The sequence below is a fragment of the Ixodes scapularis genome, unplaced genomic scaffold, assembly GCF_016920785.2.
Source record: "Ixodes scapularis isolate PalLabHiFi unplaced genomic scaffold, ASM1692078v2 PGA_scaffold44__24_contigs__length_19508400, whole genome shotgun sequence".
Taxonomy (NCBI): Eukaryota; Metazoa; Arthropoda; class Arachnida; order Ixodida; family Ixodidae; genus Ixodes; species Ixodes scapularis.
In genome coordinates, this window is record NW_024609873.1 from 8,291,099 (window position 1) to 8,310,252 (window position 19,154).

At 49.9% G+C, this 19,154-nt stretch overlaps 2 protein-coding genes across 2 annotated transcripts in view; one reads left to right on the forward strand and one right to left on the reverse strand.

The window, feature by feature from the left end:
• Window positions 1–2,289: 2,289 nt before the first annotated feature.
• Window positions 2,290–10,820, forward strand: LOC8028201 (ectopic P granules protein 5 homolog). Its single transcript, XM_002410647.3, has one exon. The coding sequence runs from the start codon at window positions 2,319–2,321 to the stop codon at window positions 10,104–10,106; it is 7,788 nt and encodes a 2,595-aa protein (XP_002410692.3). The 5' UTR covers window positions 2,290–2,318; the 3' UTR covers window positions 10,107–10,820.
• A 1,161-nt stretch (window positions 10,821–11,981) lies between these two features.
• LOC8028198 (titin homolog) overlaps window positions 11,982–19,154 on the reverse strand; it is a 74,695-nt gene continuing 67,522 nt past the window's right edge. Inside the window, exons 13-15 of the mRNA XM_029994853.4 lie at window positions 18,727–18,903; window positions 16,851–16,943; window positions 11,982–15,198 (exon numbers count right to left, since the gene is read on the reverse strand). Of these exons, the coding sequence (XP_029850713.2) occupies window positions 14,978–15,198; window positions 16,851–16,943; window positions 18,727–18,903 (491 nt within the window). The 3' untranslated portion in view covers window positions 11,982–14,977. The remainder of the gene's footprint in view (window positions 15,199–16,850; window positions 16,944–18,726; window positions 18,904–19,154) is intronic.

The following is a 19,154-nucleotide window of genomic DNA, read 5'->3' on the forward strand; positions in this document are numbered from 1 at the left end:
TTTTTTTCACGTCGATAGCATCAATAGCAGATATTTTCTCACGTAGTTGCGCCATGGCCTTCCTTCCTCCGACATTGTGACGTAACCTCTCAGAGCGCTATGGCCTTCTCCTCTAGGAGGTGTTGGCTCTACCCTACTGTCACACTCCCTCTAACGCTCCTCTAAACCCGCCTTCCATACTTCCCCCAGCTCTTCCGCCTGCTTCTCGAAGCCGACCCGCTGCTCCCTCTCACGATTAAGCTGCCTAGTCAGCTCCTCAACCTGGGCCTCGAGACCCACCCGCTTCTCTCCTTCTACCTTAGGCTCGACCTCAATCTCCCGAACTCTACCCTCCCATTCCTTAGTTACCTGCTTAAGCTTCACACAAAGCCGACACTCGAAATTCATCCCCGCCGCCTCCTCCAGACTCCCGAAACCCGTCTCCTCTAGGTAACACAAACTCCCACACCCCTCGCATTGCATCAACCCGTCCTCACCCTTGTCATGCCAACCCAAATCTAGACCCATCTCTAGACCGGGAACAAACCGTCACCTCCCGCCAAAAATTCAAACAGAGCCTACTTTACGAAACTAACTTCTTAGTCACTTCCTATCAGCTCTCAAAAAGAGAGAGAAAAGAAGAAAGGCTGGCACTTAGCCTCGGATGCCACTGATCTCTATTGTAGTAGGCTGGATCGCGGACCGCGGCCTCGGCAGCTGGGGCCGAGTGTCGCCACCGGCGGCCATTGATTGACACCAGCCAATGCATGGGACTCTATGAGAAAAACGAGGAAAAGTGACGTTTTCCTCTGCTTCTAAGCTGTTGTCAGCACTGAAACTTTTTGGATGTTTTTCAATAAGCCCGTCAAATAGTTTGCGTACAAACATTAAAACTGAGAGCCCTCGCAGTTCTTATAAAAAAATATTTTGTGGTCGAGAGTGACTCCGCTGTAGTGCAGCTCAATGAGGCGAGAGTTACCTAGAGTTACCGCGGAGTCGATGGCGGTTTCGTTGAGTTGGGTTTAGCAGACGACAAGCTCGAAGGCTTTGCTACGAGATTTCGCTCACTCCCGGAGAGCCGCTGTCGAGATGGAACTTCTTTGTCCTTCATCAAATTCTGGGCTTCCCTAAGGACGGTCTTATTGACGGAAAGTTCCTTTGTTTATTCCACTACGAGAGCAAGCTTGCCAGCTCAGCCGTGGGTGCTCCGGTACGTTTGATTTTTTCATTCGGCGACCGGACGTTTGACAAATACCAATTCAATCTCCAAACACCCGACATAAGGATCGCAGCGCACCATAAAATACTCGCCTCCGAGCACAGCGTACATGCTTCAATATGCTCACTTTTGTGCGTTTCTCCCATAGACTTGCGTGTATTGCCTGGTGTCAAGCAATGGCCGCCGGTGGCGACACCGACGGGCTCCCGATCCGCGATCCAGCCTACTAAAATAGAGATCAGTGTCGGATGCTCGAGGAGAACCAGAAAACACGTCCGCTCACCCTGCGTCAATTACGTATTCGAGCAAATTCGAGTCCGCTATATTTTGGGCGTTTTGGGCACATACTCTGATCGCCCTTCCCTTGGTCCCCTCCCCCCTTTTTTTTTTCTTTCACTCCAAAAGAAACGAACAAACAAGGTATACGATAATGTGACGGACACAAGGAATGCGTCAGCGTTCGGCGTAAACTCGCTGACGCTTGGTTGCACTTGCAAAACACATCCACACGGTGTCGATTCTTGATCGATGTCCAAGCATGCGAAGGCACAGAGACGCAGCAGTTCGGCGTGCTAAGGAAACTTTGATCACGCCGCGCGAGACTGTTGAAACTTGCTTTCGACGAGTTGTGCCTTTTTTTTTTCTAATGCACTGCGCTTTTGTAAAAAAGTCTACATATTTTCAACGGAAATTCTCACGGCTTACACAGCATCTTAAAAAACTTCTATGACGAATGACGACGATCGAGTAGAAATTGTCTCTCCAGCACGGTGCCGCCAGGCTCTGCAACGCTAGCGAAACAACCATTGATCTACGAGCAAGATGGCTGTCCGGTGGCTTCATAGAGATCAGTGGGTGGCTTCACTTGGCTTCACTTGGCTTCACTTGCGCTACAGCAATCAAGCGGGAAGACAGGGAGCAACGCCCCTAGCAACGGTCTGATTGGAGCGGCGACGTTAGAATCCTTTGAAACAATTTCTTGTCACCGATTATTTCATTCTTATTTCCAGAAGCATCGGTAGCGGACGTAAAGCAGGGCACTGGTAGCAAGCGGATCTCCTTGGAACGTAGCGCGAAGCTTGCTGATGTCCGCGCCACCAATCGCCAGCAACACTAATGGATGGCAGAGATGGCGGAGGCTGAGCGCAGACCGAAAATCAAGGTAAAGAAAAAGAATACCCGACGCAACGTATCACCTCTGAACGAACAGGACATTCCATCCCCGCCGACTCTAGACGAACTGGGTGTCTCGGACGTAGCATCTGGTGTCAAAGGACAAGCTGCCGAGGACAGTTCGACCACCGAGAGCAACCCACCTGCTCACTCAGCTGACCTGTCACGAGAGGCGGGTGGCGATAACATCGGCAACGCCGACGACAACAATGACTCAGAGACGGTTACGACCGCGGTCGATGACGATGAACAGCCAGATTCTGCCGAAATCGGTGCAAAATCGGAGGCTGGAGTGGACCGAAATGAAACTTCGGCGGATTGTGCTGGTGGAAACGCGGATCCGGGGTGCGTCCGACCAGATACGGACTCGCGACGTAGTGCCGACGCGGCCGCTGTGGAAGGATCAGATGGAACGCGCGATGTTTTGGCGACCGAAGCAAAAACGGACGCCGCCGTTGTGAGCGAGATCGCGTTGGAGTTGCCCCCTACAGCTCCTACGGAAACGCAGGCAATTGTTTATTCTTTTCCCTTGTCCCCTACCGAAGAAGCCAACGCTCCTGCGCTCGAGAATGAAAGGTACGAGCTTGCCCAAGCAGCTGCTCGTCTAGAAACTGAAGCCGCTTCGTCACGAGAGGAGAAAATCCTCATCCATCGAAAAAAGATCAAAAGGCTGTACCCCGATCTCAACCGGCTCGTAGACGACCAGCCAGCCATGCGACCCTTCGCCGAGGATCAGATATTGACCCTCTACGAAAACCCTTTCCTGCGCCAGAAAGACGCCATTGTCGCCGACTTTGTAGACAGCAACACGGAGAAGCAGCTCGAGTACCACGAGTTGTACAAGCTGCTCAGCGAGTACATGAGATCAAGGCAAAATCTGATATCCACGACGAGCACCATCGCAACACTGCGGGAGGATGTGGAGAGCCTGAGGTCTGGAATCTGGGACATTGTGCCCGACGTCGTGTCAGGAAGGGGAAGGTGCGCTGACAACCGGAAGGTGAAGGGCGAACACTACTTCAACTATGGCCTCTACAACGAAGAGGTAGCAGACAAAATGTCGCAGTGCCTCCAAGATGTGCGCAAAATCACCAAGGAGAAGTACGCCCTCCACGTCCACAATGCAGAAGTGCTGCGACTTCAGATCGACTACTACATCCATATGGTGTTGGACGTTCCTCTCTTCGCAGACATGCCAAAGAACACTCCCGTCAGCAACGGCATGCGGGGTAGGCCCTCCCAAGATGATGCAGATGCCGTGGTGGCCGTCCGGAGCTGCATCAGTGTGCTCTTTCTGTTCCTGAGAAAGCCTCTCAAGGATGAAAAATTCCTGAAAGACGTCCAGTCATGGCTGAAGACCATGGCAGCATTCTTGTTGCGTGTAGCTTTCCTGCAGGACCACCTGTTTCTGCTCAACCATGTGCTGCGCTGTCCTCCAGGAATCTACAAGTGGGCTACTAGCCTGGTGCAGATCCCCCCTCCATCACCATGGTCACCGTACACAGACTGGCCTGTGGCATTTGACTCTTTGCTTCTGGACTACGCCATCGCTGCCCTTGCAACTATGTTGCTTCCCGTGGAGGCAAGAAGCGAATATCTGGAGCAGGTCCGGTCAGCCTTGCTGGAGTCATCGTTTCAAGATCCCTGGGTTTTCCTGGACTCCGAAGGTGAAGAGGATGAGGAGCCCGAGAATTCCATGCTCAACTGGCGTGAGAATGATGTTGTTGCCTTGCTGAATCAAGTTCCGTTTGCTAGCATCTTTCAGCACCTGCTCTTTGTTACACAGCAGAATGACGAGTACAGCTATGAAGTTGTGAGGACAACTGAGCAGGGGCTCTTGAAGCTCATCTCCGTGGCATCGCATTTGGTCAATATCCTTCATGCTGGCCTGAAGACATACAACCAGTCAAGGTACAAGCAGCTAACTAAAAGGATCTGCCGCCTGATCCGCCACACGGTTCAGTATGTATCTGATCATTGGCTTAATTTTCGATCAGCAGAGAATGTCAAAGACCAGGCCATGCTTCTGCGCCTGCAGGTTGAGTACGACCAGTTCTTCCTTCGCGCCGTCAACTGCATCTTCTACTCCCAGAGCTTAGGTGCCTGGCAGTTCATGGCTATTCTGCCCTACACTTGTGTGTCCACTGTCATGATGTGGCAGCTGCTTTGGCTACTCCACAATAACTACCAGGATAAGATTGAGCTGGTAGACCTGTCACCAAGTGAGGTGTGCAACAAGTTGCAAGACAAGAGCAGAAAACTCTGCTTTGAAGAGAAGCTTAACGACATGCCTCAGTCTGAAGTTTACTTTCTCATGACCTCTTTCTCGAACATGGCTGCTTCCAGAGGAGAAGACGGACGTGCTCTCACCCACGTCATTGCTTCAGAGATCTTTGAGATCTCCTACGTCAACAGGAATTTGAGGCAGCTTTTTGCAAAAGAAGGGAGGGACTTGCTTTGTTCCCTCGCACACAAGCACCCATTCATCATCTCGGTTCTACTTGATGAAATTGATGACCACATGATGGAGGTTGGCAACATGGCTTGCTACCTGATGCAGTCCATGCCGCTCCAGCTCTGGGTGCCTGACAAGCAGGATTTGGACATCATATCACACTTCCTGCTTTACTACCCCCTGGACTCACCACAGAGCCAACTGGCGAGGCTGCTGATCCAGAACCTGAACTATGGATTCAACAACAAGCAGGAGACATTTCTTGACCAAAGCACACATCGGCAGCTAGGACTTCTACTGCTCGAGGCCTACGAGAAGCTGTATGTCCCATTTGAAGCCTCTGGCTATGTCTACAAGCAAGTGAAGTACTTTTCATACATAGCCACGGCTACCAAAGAGTCCTCGACACCTGCGGGGTTTGTGGCTTGGATGTGGGAAATGCTGTTACAGCTGAGGCTCCACATCTTTGATTGCCAGCATCCCCTGCAGCTTGAATTCATCGTCAGTGACAATCCCCCTGCTGAACTGATTCCAGATATCCAGAAGTGTGATTGGCTTCATCCTGTGCTCCAGGCCAACAAGAACCTACGACCTCCTTCGCTGTTTCTCTCAGTGTCCATCGGAACTGTTGGTCATTACAGAGAGGAGGTACTTGACAGCGGCCTTAAACTCATTTCGACTCTAGTCCTTAACGAGCAGTACAGTGCGGCGATCCATTGTGTGTCCCATGTTCTGCCGCTCTTTTATTTGAAGCCAGAAATGTTGACAAGCAACAAGCGCTTCCTCACTGACTTGCAGTACCTACTGCTGGCAGACAACACCTACCTAGCAATGGCCAAAAGCATAGTCATGTCAGAGTTCCCAGGCTGTATCTTAAAGCAGTTGGCTGTTGTTATTGTCGGCCACGTAGAGCAAGCAGCACAGTGGTCACCTGACTTTGTGTCACTGCCGATCAAACTTTGGATTGCCCTGCTCTTCAGACTTCCCGACATCCCCATTCACAAGGGCGCCTTGGCCAACAAGGCAAAGGGTAGAGAGAGCGTCATGTACTTACTGGACGTCCTCGTGCAGTTAGCTTACCTCGAGGCAAAGTGCTTTGACAGCCTGCTGACAGCCTTTGCAGAGTCACTTACTCAGTTTGTTCCAATGACCAAGTCAAACTCTGTTGTGAAGTCAGTCTTCTCTTATGTCCTTGGAAACCAGACATTGTCCTGGCCGGCCCTGGTGCCTCTTCAAGCTGCTCCTTCATTCCCTTGGTTTGCTTGGGCCGGGATGCTTGCAGAGGCTCAAATCCCACATGTTAGGGAGATGTGGATGGCACTGCTCAAGGAAATGGCAGAATATCCAAAGCTGACTCCAGATGCGGCCCTAAAGAAGGCATCGGCAAACTTAAAGATGTCCCCTCCTTCTGTCGATGTTCTTTTACTGTACCGCTGGGCTCAGCAGGCATTGCAGACAGACGTCGAGCATCCAGCATTGCCGCTTATCTGGCAGCAGTTCTTTCTGCTCTATCTGCAGAGGTTTCCCGTCCCAAACACAGGGAGTGCTGGGCAGCGTTTCTTTGAAAGTGCCACGCACTTCAGCCTCTTGAAAAAATTGAAGCGGCGGCTGAACGAGCTGGCTGACCATTTCTTCTTGAAGCAGTCCCGGCTTTCTCAGTCACTGCACGAACTACCTGACTTACAAGATGCTAAGGGGAAAACTGCTGCAGTTGTGACCCAGTTGAAGGACAGTGCTGAACTCGTCCAGAAGCTACTGAAGATGTATCGCACCTTCTGTTTGTGGCTGGAAGAACCAAGACTGCACAATGCGAACATTGTCCTGACAGCACTACCACCTCAGTACTACCCTGAAGCCCTTGGTGTTCTTCTTCAGGGGAGTGGTGACCTGTGGCATGACCTTGTGCATGTAGATGTGGCTAGAGAATCCCTGAAAGCCCTGCTTCCCAAATACCACGCTAAGAGCAGCACATGTAAGAATGCGGCACCAAGGACACTTGAAGCAAATTCAATGCCAGAAGAATTGATCTTGAAAAGGCTCAGGTCATATGAGGGACCTATGCCAGCTCCAGCAATCCCGTCGTTGCAAAGGGTCATCCCTGCAGTGTCAACAGACATGTTCAGGGTCCCAAACCAGATGATGACGTTGCTTTCCTCACAGCTAAAAGTTCTCACTGGACAAGCACGCATGTTCAATGCTCAAGCTGTGAAATTGGCAAGTCTGGACTCTGCGTACATGGAGTGGATCCCCAACCTCTATCAAAATGTCCCCACATACACTGTACTCACCATTCCTTGCGACTACCAAGAGAACTGCAAGGGACGCCTGCACTTGAGACTGCAGTATGCAGAAGCCCGTCTTGCCCAAGATGTCGCAAAGGTGACGGAACAGAACAGATCAGAATGGATGGGGCTACTGATGGACTTGCAGCGTGCTCCCTCTCGCACTGCATGCAGTGCTGTTGTCCATCTGGAGGCTTGCATTACCCAGCTGGTTCAGACTCATCGCTGTGGTGCTACGGACGCAAAGATGCTCCAGGCCCTCGGAAGCGAGATCTTCTTCGAGTTAGTAAGGACGCTGAACAAGGAGACGACCGACTATTTTCCAGCCCGTCAGTTCCTTACATCCTGTCTTGACATGCTCGGGCAAGAGTTCGTGTCTGGTCACGAAGACCAGTGCCTTCCTGTGCTGAAGGTCATCCTCAAGGATCCCAGCCTGGTTGGCCACGTGGCTCCGTTTTTTGCTCCTGCAGCAGTCAACAATGAGCAGTTTGTCTTGATGTATCACACTGTGACGTCATGTATTGCGCCGGCATTTTACAACGCCGTCTTCGTACTGCTCACAAAGTTTGACCTCCCGAGGTGGCTTCATAGCCAGAATGTTGCCTTTACGACACGTACAAAGCTTCTCGAGAGCATTGAAAAGGCATTTGCCAAGTTTGGCCTGAGTCCTGAACGAGAGGTACTGCCCTTGCTGGAGCTGTACCACACCCACCTTCACAGCCTGCTGTTGTTCCGCTTCCCAGAACATTTCGGGAGCATCCTTGCTATGCTGCTGAAGGGAGTCGATTTCTGTTCTGTTCCGGCAGCTACCTGGTTTGTCTTCCTGCAAGGGCTGGGCTTCAGCGCTCCACCAGAGAAATTAGCACGTATTGAGCAGCTTGGCTATATGGAGCAGTATGCACGACAGCAGTGCCTCCTCAGTGCCTCCCAGATTGCAGAGACCTTGGAGGTGCTTACAAAGCACTTCAGAAACCTGCGTAACTCGGACCATGCCACTTCTAAGAATGGGCTGTATAGCAAGGTGCAGCCGTACCTGGTTCCCGTGTCCATGTTTCTTGAAATGATGGCACACTGCTTCCTCTGGGAGAAGCTCAAAGGAGTTGACAACGAGCTTCCAGGTGCGATGCAGCGTGTCCTGGAGTTGTACAGCCCCTGGCTTGAACTGACGGATGGCAAGAAGATTCTTGTTCCCTGGACCATGACTTTGGACTCTAGAGAAGTTGCCTTCATGTTGGATGCCTTCACCAATCTGCTTTCTTTCTTCCACAAAAACTGTCACGGAGTGCGTGTCTTCAGTGTTCTTTCCGAAGTCTGGAGGCGCTACTTCATTAGCTATGTCTGGACCAGTGCACCGGACTACATCACATCTGTTTTGCAGACGGCACTAGGCAAACTACCTTGGAGTCAGTTCATGCCTTCCCTCGAAGACTTGAAACTTGCCCACAAGCTGCTGGAAGCAAAGTATGCCGGCCACCTCACATTTCTCTTGATGGTGTTCAAGCAAGTGCCGTGGCAGAGGACCCTGAACTGCATCTGCGAAAGGGAACCAGAGAATGTGCAAGAGTTCTACTCCCTTTTTGCTGAGCTTTTTGTAAACCTCGCTTGGCATCCCGACATGGTGCAAGACAATTTTGTGCCGTCGCTAATCCCCATTTTGATTGCACTCGACTGGAGTTTTCTCCAGCCAGAATTGGTGAGCAAGCTACAAGACGTATTTGCAAGTGGTTGCAGTCCAACTCGAGTTCTAAAGCAGAGCCCAGGTAGGGAAACGGATCATGTCATGCTTGAGTTCATCAGCTGCCTATCCTGCATGACGTCTACGGAGAGCAGAATCAAACAGGATCTGACCACCACGCTTCGGAAACAGCAAGCCTTCATCGGCATGCTGGTCAAACTCTGCAATCAGGCAATGGAGACCACACCCTCTCTCCTCCGCCATTACTCAAAGGAAGTCCAGCAGGCTTTGCCCAAACTCATGGATCAGTGCCGCATCATCATCGACGTCCAGTCGGAGCTCCGCTACGTCCAGTCCGAGGCCCTCGTCAGCAAGGCTCTGTCTCTGATCAGCATCACAACCGACCCAACTGTTCAGGATGCTCTCTTGGAAGGCCTCCTCCTGTGGGTGCAAGAGTGCTCTGGTGACCTTTTCCTCCTCCCACTCCTCCACTGTGCCTGCGGGAACCTCGCTTCGGTGTCCCATATGGTCAAGGTCACAGAGGCTTGCATTGCATCATACTGTTCCCCAGTGTGTGGCACGTTGCCAGCAGACGGTGGTTGGGCGCACGTCTTGTCCTCCTTCCGTGTCCCCGAACTGACGCTCTCCGACTTCTTCCTGTCCTGTTCCCAGCATTCCGCGTACCTAACCCAGTTCTGCTATCTCTTGTACTGCCTTCCACGCTGTCGCTGCCTCGCTGACGAACGGGTCTTGCTCGGCCGGCTGGCCGAGTGGATCTCGCAGAGCTGTCCCAGCGGAGAAGATGCCGAACCGAAGCTGCTGCTTCTCTGGGAGAAGGTCATCAGCCTCTCGATCCGCCAGCTGGACTTCGACGATGACAACAGCTCCCGTTCCGTGTACAAAACGCTAGAAGACTTCTGCTCCACGCTAGCTGTCCTCGGCGAGGACAAGGTCACTGGTGGGCTTCTGGGAGCCTTTGGCCTTGGGAAGAAATCTGCCGTGTCGGTTCGGTTCCGGTTCTGTTGCCGGGTCATGGGTGCTTTTGTGGCGTCTCAGATGACCGAGACTGGGACCGTGAGGCTAGCACCGATCCAGTCCGACGAACGTCCGTCTGTTACATCTGTGCAAGCGCTGGCGAAGCTGAAGGCCCTACAGGGAAACCGGATGTATGCCTCGCTGACTAGGGAGGTAGAGCAAGCGCTGCAGATGGTGCAGGACCCAAACCGCACGATCAGAGATAGTATCTCTGTGATTCAGATGCTCGTGAACCTTTTTTACTCGGACAAGGTCTATCTGCGGATCCTGTTCTTTGGTGTCATGTGATATCCCCTTCATTCTGAAAAGTTCTTTCTAGAGGGAAGCTCTTAGGGAGAAGGGGCGGAAGTTTTAAGTTTTTGATAAATGAGTGCGAGCTGAATTTATGCTTTTCCTGTAAGAAAACTGTATAAGCCCGGTCTTTGTTATATAATGGAGCAACATACAATGAGCAAGTTATAAGGAGAAAAACAAGCAGCAGCAAGTTTTTTTTACATTTTATTTCTGTGCATATATTGAAATACTAGTGTCGTCTATTGTTCCAGTGGAGGGATTATGCCTGCTCTATTTGGGTCGCTCTAGTATGTGTGCAATAGCACACAGGTGTGCCTTTGGGGGTTAGGATATGTGCTTCCGTACACCACTGTACCATATTGTAATCTGGTGCAAGCGGCCTTTCTTTGAACAAGGTACATGGTTTTCCGGGAAATGCACTGCCAGTGTTTTTGTATGCCAAAGCATCTAAAGTTTCCCCCATGGTTTTTATACAAGCTCTTTGCATTGCTTATGTACAGTGGGGCGTGCAATCAAAAGCTAGGTGACGACAAGTCGGTTACTGGGAAAGGAAACCCAATAATAATATAATTGAGCCCCTATACATTCGGTTCTTTCATGACGAACGCAAGTCCTGTGGACCGCACCATCGATTAGGGATTGTCCTACCCCCAAAGTGTGGGAGTCTGACTACTTTATCAAACTGAACAATAAAAGGATCTCCAAAAATTGTGCTTATGAACTGAAATATTGCAAGGAAAAAACGTCTTTGGGGCGGGGGGAGGCTGGCGATTGGTCTGCTACAGGGAGTACTATTTACCGGCGGCCATGGCTGTGTGTGCAACTGCTAAGCGTGTGCTGATGGCGAGTTTCCACAGTTCCTTCGCAATGTGCATTCCGAACCACCAAAACTGCCCGTCTTAGCAGCCTATTAATGCGAGCTCGTTCCGAGCATGCGCTCAAAACATCGCCCTCAAATATGGCATCCAGTGAATACCCCCTACGGTCACTAACGAGGCAAGAACAGCAGGGTATCCTTTGCTGCCGTGTCCTGGCTGCACGTGCACAAATTGAGGTTGGGGGGACACCCTGACATCATAGAAGGTAGGAACCTCTTGCTGGAAGCAGGACAATTGAAGGTCTTCCTCATTCTGTCAGCGACTAGAGCAGATGGCTGGTGCTAGTGCATTGAGGTTCAATAACCCGTGTTGAATGGGACGAGTACGAGTTTGCACCTCATACCATGCTGGGTTGTAGTTGCCAGTAGAAAGGGGTGAGGGTGAAACACGCTACGGTCACCGACAGAATGGGAAGTGCAGGGTGAAGTAGCTGTCGTCCCGCCTCCCCAACACCACCCTTTGCCGTTTTCCATAAACATACTTTGACCCGCAAGCTTGTTTCAGGATCACTGCAGGGCCACTAACTTGTTTTTCAGAAAAAAAAAAGCTTTTTTTTTTACACGATGTAGCGCAGAATCAGTAATATGTCTAATAAAGGCATAAACTAAAATAGTAAGAGGAAGCACTTGCAGTAGGAGAAAAGGGTCCCTGTTCAAGCTTTCGCAAGCCCAACATAAACCTGTATCTGTAGAGGAATGATGTGGTCAATGGCGAAAATCTTGCATATAGTCGAACTGTGCATGGCGTAAACTACATCCAACATGTCCTGAGAAAGCATGCGGCAACATTTTAAACAAGCCGAGGCAATAGGTGGCAAAAATTGCCATTCTCAGTCACTTGGTTGGCCCTGATCTTGTCTTCAAGTTTTATATCAAACCTTATATAAACTTTTGTCTAACCACAGTTCAATGCAAATACCTGTTTTGGCACTTGATAATATTTATCGCTGCAAATACCCATATGCACCATAATAGAAAAACGGGGGAAGGTATTTTATGTAACATTTTATTGCTTGACAATCTTTGGAACATCATACAAATCCCATACTCAAAACTTTAATGCACACTAGACCCGTGAACAAGTTTTCTCATCTCTTAAACCTCTGACCAGCAACCTGGCTGGGTGCATGAAACAATGTAGTATATGTACACAGTGTAGCCAACAGAATGAGTGCTCCGTAACGTATATACACATGAAATGATGACACTACTCGCAAGAAAACAAGTGAAATGCAAACGAGAGTGCAACCTATGTACAATATCTCTCATGTGATATGTGTAACAGTTAAAAAATGGTACTTGTACATGCCATATCGCCACAGTCATCACTTACATGTTGCAAAAATGTGGCCATGGCTGTTTAAGCTGTACATAATTGCATGGGAGAAAATACATGAACAGCATTCCTCGCCCTTTCAAAGCCTTGTTAGGGAGAATAATATATCCAGATACAATCGAGGCAACCACTAACAACTTGCTGGCAATGTTTAAAAACAAAGTCAAGCTGGTTCAACTTGTTACGGTTCCCTGTTCAACTTTGCCGATTTCTTCCCTGTCTGCCAACAAATTCCAGCATGGACGCATGTTAGAACACTTCATACAGTCTCAAAAGAGGCTTCACATATCCCCTCTATGCAATTCCCATACAAGAAGCAACAAATGCAACAGTGCAGAAAGCACATGCCCCTTGCAAGTCCTCTGAAGAAAAATGGGTGCAGCACTTGTGAAGATGCCGCACGGTACTTTCAACGCTTGTTTGTAACCTGTTGTGCGCTCACACAATTTTCGGTACATGGGTATGAATTTTATCGCGGGAGTTCACACATAGCTATCTCGAGAAAAGAGGCGAAAAATTCCTACCAAGAAAACCTACCAAAATGCAAAATGGACTAAAAATTCTAGAAAAAATAATCCTGAAACTTGCAACAGTAAGCGAGGTATTGGACGGACTCAATACCCATGGACCCCTACTTGACGTAAAGGGGGAAATAAGACGACAAATGACCTTGGAAAGCTTGCACAATTGCGCACGGGCCATCATATTTGGCGGTGGGTCAAGAATTCCCAGTAGATGCTCTGCCTGGAGCGGGAGCTTCCACTTTTGGTAACCTGCAACACCACCAAAGCGTTGTCGCAGGTAGGAAGCCTCCGCTGGACAACTCGAGGTCCTTCCTGCCATGCTCACCTTATAACGCACCGCAGAAACGCCCACTGTTTTAACATTTCCCAAACTTGTGAATTCCACAAATTACACGTTAGGTGCCCACCCCCTTGAAAGCGCCGGCATCGGCCGAAAATATTCACCCCCGTTGCGGCGGCCATGAGGCCGCTGACGACAATGACGACGGGGACGTCGTGAGAAAACAGGCACGCTTTCTCCTATCCTGTTCGCCCTGACTTCGTGGCTCTTTACTTGCCGTCATCTCGGTTTTTACCAATTTGACTGGACAAGTGCTGTACCCAGATTAACACAGCTTTCGGGGAAAGTGGGCTGGGTGCTTCGCCAGCATTTTACGGAAATGTTTTTCATTTTAGGGTGTACTAAACTAATTTGACCCAATACTTGCAACCTGGAGGTGTTTCCTACGGTGCTCGACCGTTGCGATTTCTCTCCAAGAGCGGAACGACAACACCTTCCCGAACTTCCATTTCTGAAGACTCTTTTAAGCTACAAACAAGCAGGCTGTCCAAATATATGGGCTGTAACAAGAGCCGCATGCACCCATTTAAGACAACCAGCCAAAACGAACGGCCAATTTTGGTTGTGCGAGTCGTATCTGCGGAAAGATGCAAACCTATTTCAGGTTGGCCTTGCCAAAGGTACAACCAGAAAACCATAAAATCCTGAGATTTGCATAAAGTTAAATAAATTTGACTTCAAAGAAAAAAAATAACCATGAATTCAAGCCCCTCTCCCAACTGTTTGGACAAGGGCAGTAAAATATAAAGGGAAAGAAACAGAAAATCCAACCATATCCTGAGAACACACAGAGTGCGGTATAACTTGCAAGAGATGAGCATTTAGATGGTGTATTTGTTATAATGAAATTTCACGAGCAAATGATCAGAAAATAAAAGGTCTGCAGATGGATACTGATATGCACGTTCATCATGGTGTATATTTTACAAGCTGATCAGACAATGAGCATGAGCTCGTAGGTTTGAAAGCTCTTGCCGCAACAAAACTAGTTGTACGGCCAGACGGGACACTCTCACTTATCGCCAACGTTGCCAGCTTTTGCACAAACAGGACATAAAAGTATCTTGCCTCAGTGGGATACTTTGCATCATCCATCTCTTAGTAATAACATATATATATATATATATATACAAATCACCTTTCAAAAAAAAAAAAGTGCAGCTGGAAACATGCAGGCAGGGTTTTGAAGACCTATACTCTGCTCACCCTTAAGCTGACGAATCGGTGCAAGCTAGGCGCCCGATGGACGAATTGACCGCCTCCCTTTCGTCACCTGGCACCGCTATCCATGCATGTGTGAGACAGGGGTCGTGATCACGTCAACAAAGATGAACGAATGACTGCTGCAATGAGCTCGTGGCTTCCATCGCACCATCAGCTTAGGGGCGAATCGGATATACAGAAAGAAACTGAAGGAAAAAATGAGATAAGAGCGCCTGAACGTCGGAGCGCCAAGTTCCGACTGGAAGGATTAGTAGGCAAACGCGAGGACTAGCTGCTTCGATCTCTACCAGCCGTCTCCTCCCAGAACAAACAAGGGGGTCGCCTGCTCCCTGGGCAGGGTCCGGCGTTTGAATGCCAGACACCGGACCCCGCACACAACGAGCAGACGACAGTCTTGCTCACTTCGACAGGAGGGAGACACCGGGTAAAGACAGAGGCAGCAAGCCTTTGTGTTTATCCACTAATCCTTCCAACCAGAGCTTAATGCTCCTAAGTTGCCGTGCGTCCTCCTCTCCTCCGGTTTCTCTCCATAAAGGCATAAAAACAAAAGAAAGACGACGAGATTCAGTCTTGTGGTTGGGCCGGCCGTTTCTTCTCCCTCTTTTTCCGCGCCTTCTTGGCGCTCTTGTGGAACTTGACCCTGGCCTTGGCAAAGTGCGGGATCTGCAACAGGGTGTCCCTGTGCCTCTGCTGCCAGCCCGTCACGGCCGAGAGCACCGCCTCCTGCTGGTCCAGCGATGGCAGCTTCAGCAGAGACCGGACCACCGTCTCCTGCAGCGCAAACTCTGCAACGGGAGCGGATTCGTCCGGCTATGATTCGCATCCGACGACACGCGATGTTGACTTCGTTTAAGAAAACGCTCAAGAGGTCCTAGAATTTGAGAAAAGATAACTGTAAAGGGTGTAATGTAGGCACCTTAAAAATGATCTGTCTTAAGTTGCTTTCTTTTATATCATTAATAGGAGCGTAATCGGCAATTAAAATTTCGACCTAACCCTGCCCGTCGCGGCGTGCTGAGCGTGGGAGAGCGCTAGAGCAGCGAGAGAAAATGGGAGAAGTGACCTCGTCAGCAGGGTCACGCGACCATTGTTCGCCACCGACCTCGCTCGGGGAAGCCGATGATGGCATCACGATGCTTTAGATCATGGGTGGCCAGGCTGACCCGGCCAAAGAGCCGCAAACAAAACCACGAAACTTCCCAGAGCCGCAGATGGGGGGGGGGAATTATGTCCAGAGCAATAAATAAAACTCGAACTACTTTCAATCTAGCCGTGCGTAAGGTAGCAGTAGCACAAGACTACCAACCCGCAACATGTCTTTCGATTTAAAACGCGTTCCCTTTCTCTTTTTGGGGAAGTGCTCGTGTGACCGGGAGGGAGGCGGGGAAAGGGGGGGAGGTTGAAGGGAGGGAGCCACGAGCCGCACTTTAACACGCGAAGAGCCGCAGCTTGGCCACTCCTGCTTTATATAGGCAAACAGGCGCCAGAAGGGTTCACCGCATTCCCGGCGCAATCGCCGCACATATTTTTCGAAGTAAATACAGTTTACACTTTTTTTCCCAAGTTCAGTGCGACAACCGAATTCGCAGGACAAAAAGCTACGGAAGACTGCTCCTAACTCGGACTTCTCGAAAAGTGCTTCGGCTTCGCTGCATTTAAATTTTCCCGCATCAAATTAAAGAATCACCTCACTCGAGCCTCGTTTACACACTTGCGTTTGCTCGGGATCAAGTTTTTGCGATCTCATGCAACAGGAGATTGCATGCTGGCGCCATCTACGAGGTGACCCGGCAACTGCATTTCATTAGAGCGAAGGGTTTTGCGGTATTTCCGAGATCGTACATACATACTATCACAAGAAATGGTCACTTACAGCATTGTCTAAAGTTTTTCGAGCCAAAAAAAAAAAGATATGGGAAACTATGAATGTTCGACTGGCACCCGACAGATGGTGCCAGTGTTGTCCTCTTGTCGCAAGATGTTATGAGAGGAAGGCATACGATCGTAAGCAGTCACGAGTGTGCGAACCAGCCTTTTGACATTCCGTCAACTGCGATAAAAGTGCGATGGCACTCGGTGGGATTTTTATTGAGCGGCGCTTTCCATCTATGCAACCCCCGTTCTTAGGAGGCGGTGCGGAAGAGGAGCGTTAGCGTCTCGCTCGCCCCCCAGCCGTGACATCAAATCAACAGCTGCGCAACGAACTCTGTTGCCGTCGCCTGTTCTTTCTGACAACGGTAACTCCAAGTTGTAAAGTCGGTCGGGGAGGAAACGAGCCTTAACTTGGCCGAGAATCGCCGCCTACGTGCACAAAATAAATCTTTTGTCAGAATAGATCCTAATTAGCGCTCGTGGCAGAGGCACGCCACAGGAAACCGTGCCAAAAACCTTGTCTGGGAACGTGTGCACGATGAAAAGGCGTTTTTCGTTGGCTCACCCGTGTCGTCGCTCGTCAGAAGCTCTACCAGTTTGTCCACGAAAGGCCGCAGTGTAGGTACCGAGTCGACGGGACAGTACTTCCAGATGTCTCCTGAAAATTATGCGAAACGAGAATTGATATTACGGAATGGGGACAATGAAAATTGGCATTCCACGGTGCGATGAATAAGCGGTAATTCACTACGAACTCCTTAGCCACAGGAGCGAATACCGCAAAACGCATACGCGGCACATTCGCGCTTTGCAGTGGGATAAACACGTGAGGACCCGCCACAAACTCGGGCGTCGCAAGAATCGGTGGTGCGCGTGTGGCGGTGGCAATCAATTCATCGAACGACAACTCATCGGCAGATTGTTTTATCTACACGTGATGTTTCATCAACAGGATCAGATTAGCTTTTTTCTGCAATGAGCCACCCCAGACTGTTGCCGCAAAGCAGGGTGAGTGAATGTGCCGGATAGGGTAAAGGGCACCTGCAGAAATACTCTTACACCTGGCTGAGAATCCTCCTCACCCTCTTTTTTGCTTTTTCCCTCTTGTATAGCTGGACTCTGCGGCGAGGGAGAAGGTCCCGTCAATAAGCCTAGAAAAGCCCAAAATGAGCAGCAAGATTTTTTACCCCTCGCAAAGCCTAGCCCTCCAGGTAGATGTCTTACGAAGTTGGAAGGCCGCACCGCCCTTGCAGTCACCCATTTATTTATTTATTTACATTACCCTCAGGGCCATGAGGTGTTAGAGAGGATAGTGGGTGTCTGCTGCTCATTATGAGCTTTTCCAGGTTTATTCTCTCGGAAGGCGAGGTCGCATTGCGAGATCACATTCAAGAGGCGAGGCCGCGTTCCTCGAAGAGGACGGTGTCTCCCTCTATCTTTTGGGTGAACCTGCTCCTGGCACACCCTTGGGAGTGACTGTGCAGGCGACTCATCTGAGGGCTGAGGTACACTATCTACCCCAGGCGCGTTCATTTCCCGCAGGCAACCAGCCCTGAAACCCTTGAGCGGGAAGGCAGGAGCCAAAGGCTTTTGCTGGGTAGGTTCTGGTCGTCAGAGCCTCTTTCTTTTAGCGGACTCCCCCTTCCCACGAAGCTGCCTAATACGGTGGCGTGGGCCCCTCCAGATGAATCTGTCTGATACGACAGCGTAGAATTTCTTAGTCTTTCATTTGTTTGGACGATGGGCAAAGTCTGCAGCGAGATGCCAATAAAACACATCATTCTCTGGATTCACAGACCTCCTGTGTTTCTCCGTGGTACCCCTCAAAGGGGAATCCCACAGCATGGAGAGGAGCGGTTGGTCGCGGAACGCGCCCGAACACGACACTTCGGGTCGGGACAGTTTGGAGGCGTGAGAGAAACTCAAGTTGTAGGACGACTCAATCTTTGGCATCACTGCACTGGCACGGATTGTGCAGGAACTTCAAGATCAGCTTGTGGAAATTGTTGTTTTACTTAAAAAATATTGAGTTCCAAAGTTTCAAATTTTGAGGGTAATGTTCAGGCACCTTTTCCAATGGTTTCGGATAATAAAAAAAATATGATTTTTACCTGTCAGTGCCTCTTTAAAAAAACAACACAACGGGATGTTTCTAAGCACGCTCTACAACTTTTGTATTAGAAGGTTTGCACACAAAGTAGCGTTTAAAAGGTTAACCAATTAATTTGCGTTAAATAGCCCAGTTTGGCCCATCGGAAAAATATCTCGTCTTGCTCCAAAGGAATGCAAACACTACGTCAGCTCAAAATGCGCAGCAAGCACCAGCTTTTTCTAAGTCTTGGCACAAATGAACCGAAACACCCTGTATATCAAAAACATGAAAACTAAAGTACTATAAGTGAGTTGGAGAAAACGAAAGGGGCTGCACATGCCCTCCTCACCCAAGAGCCAAGCCAGGCAAAGCGCCAAGTCCATGGCCTTCCCTTCTGCCCTCTGCGCGATGCACTCGAGCAGCGTTGGCCACACCAGCTTGCCCAAAGCAAAGTCCAGGCACCACTGCCAGGGTTCGCTCCTCTTGCAGACCTCTTCAAACGCCAGGCAGTGCATGAGGCAGAGGTCTGCGTCGATGCACAAATGGCGAAAGCAAACGTTAAGACCCTTCGGTGCCCTGAAGTGATGTTTCTCCCGGAAAATCGACAGAGCACAACTAGGACTTTGCATTTCCGAAAACATCTGAAAAACACTCGTGGGTAAACATTTTTAGGGAGACGGCCAATGCTGGCAAGGTTTCACGGAGGGTCTCTGGGTGTGTACGGTGAAGTGTCGTGGCTTGCTAAATTTAGCAAGGAATCACAGTGTCACGCAACAC

Excerpts from the sequence above, each read along its gene's own strand:
- LOC8028201 (XM_002410647.3), top strand. The coding sequence starts at position 2,319 with ATGGCAGAGATGGCGGAGGCTGAGCGCAGACCGAAAATCAAGGTAAAG.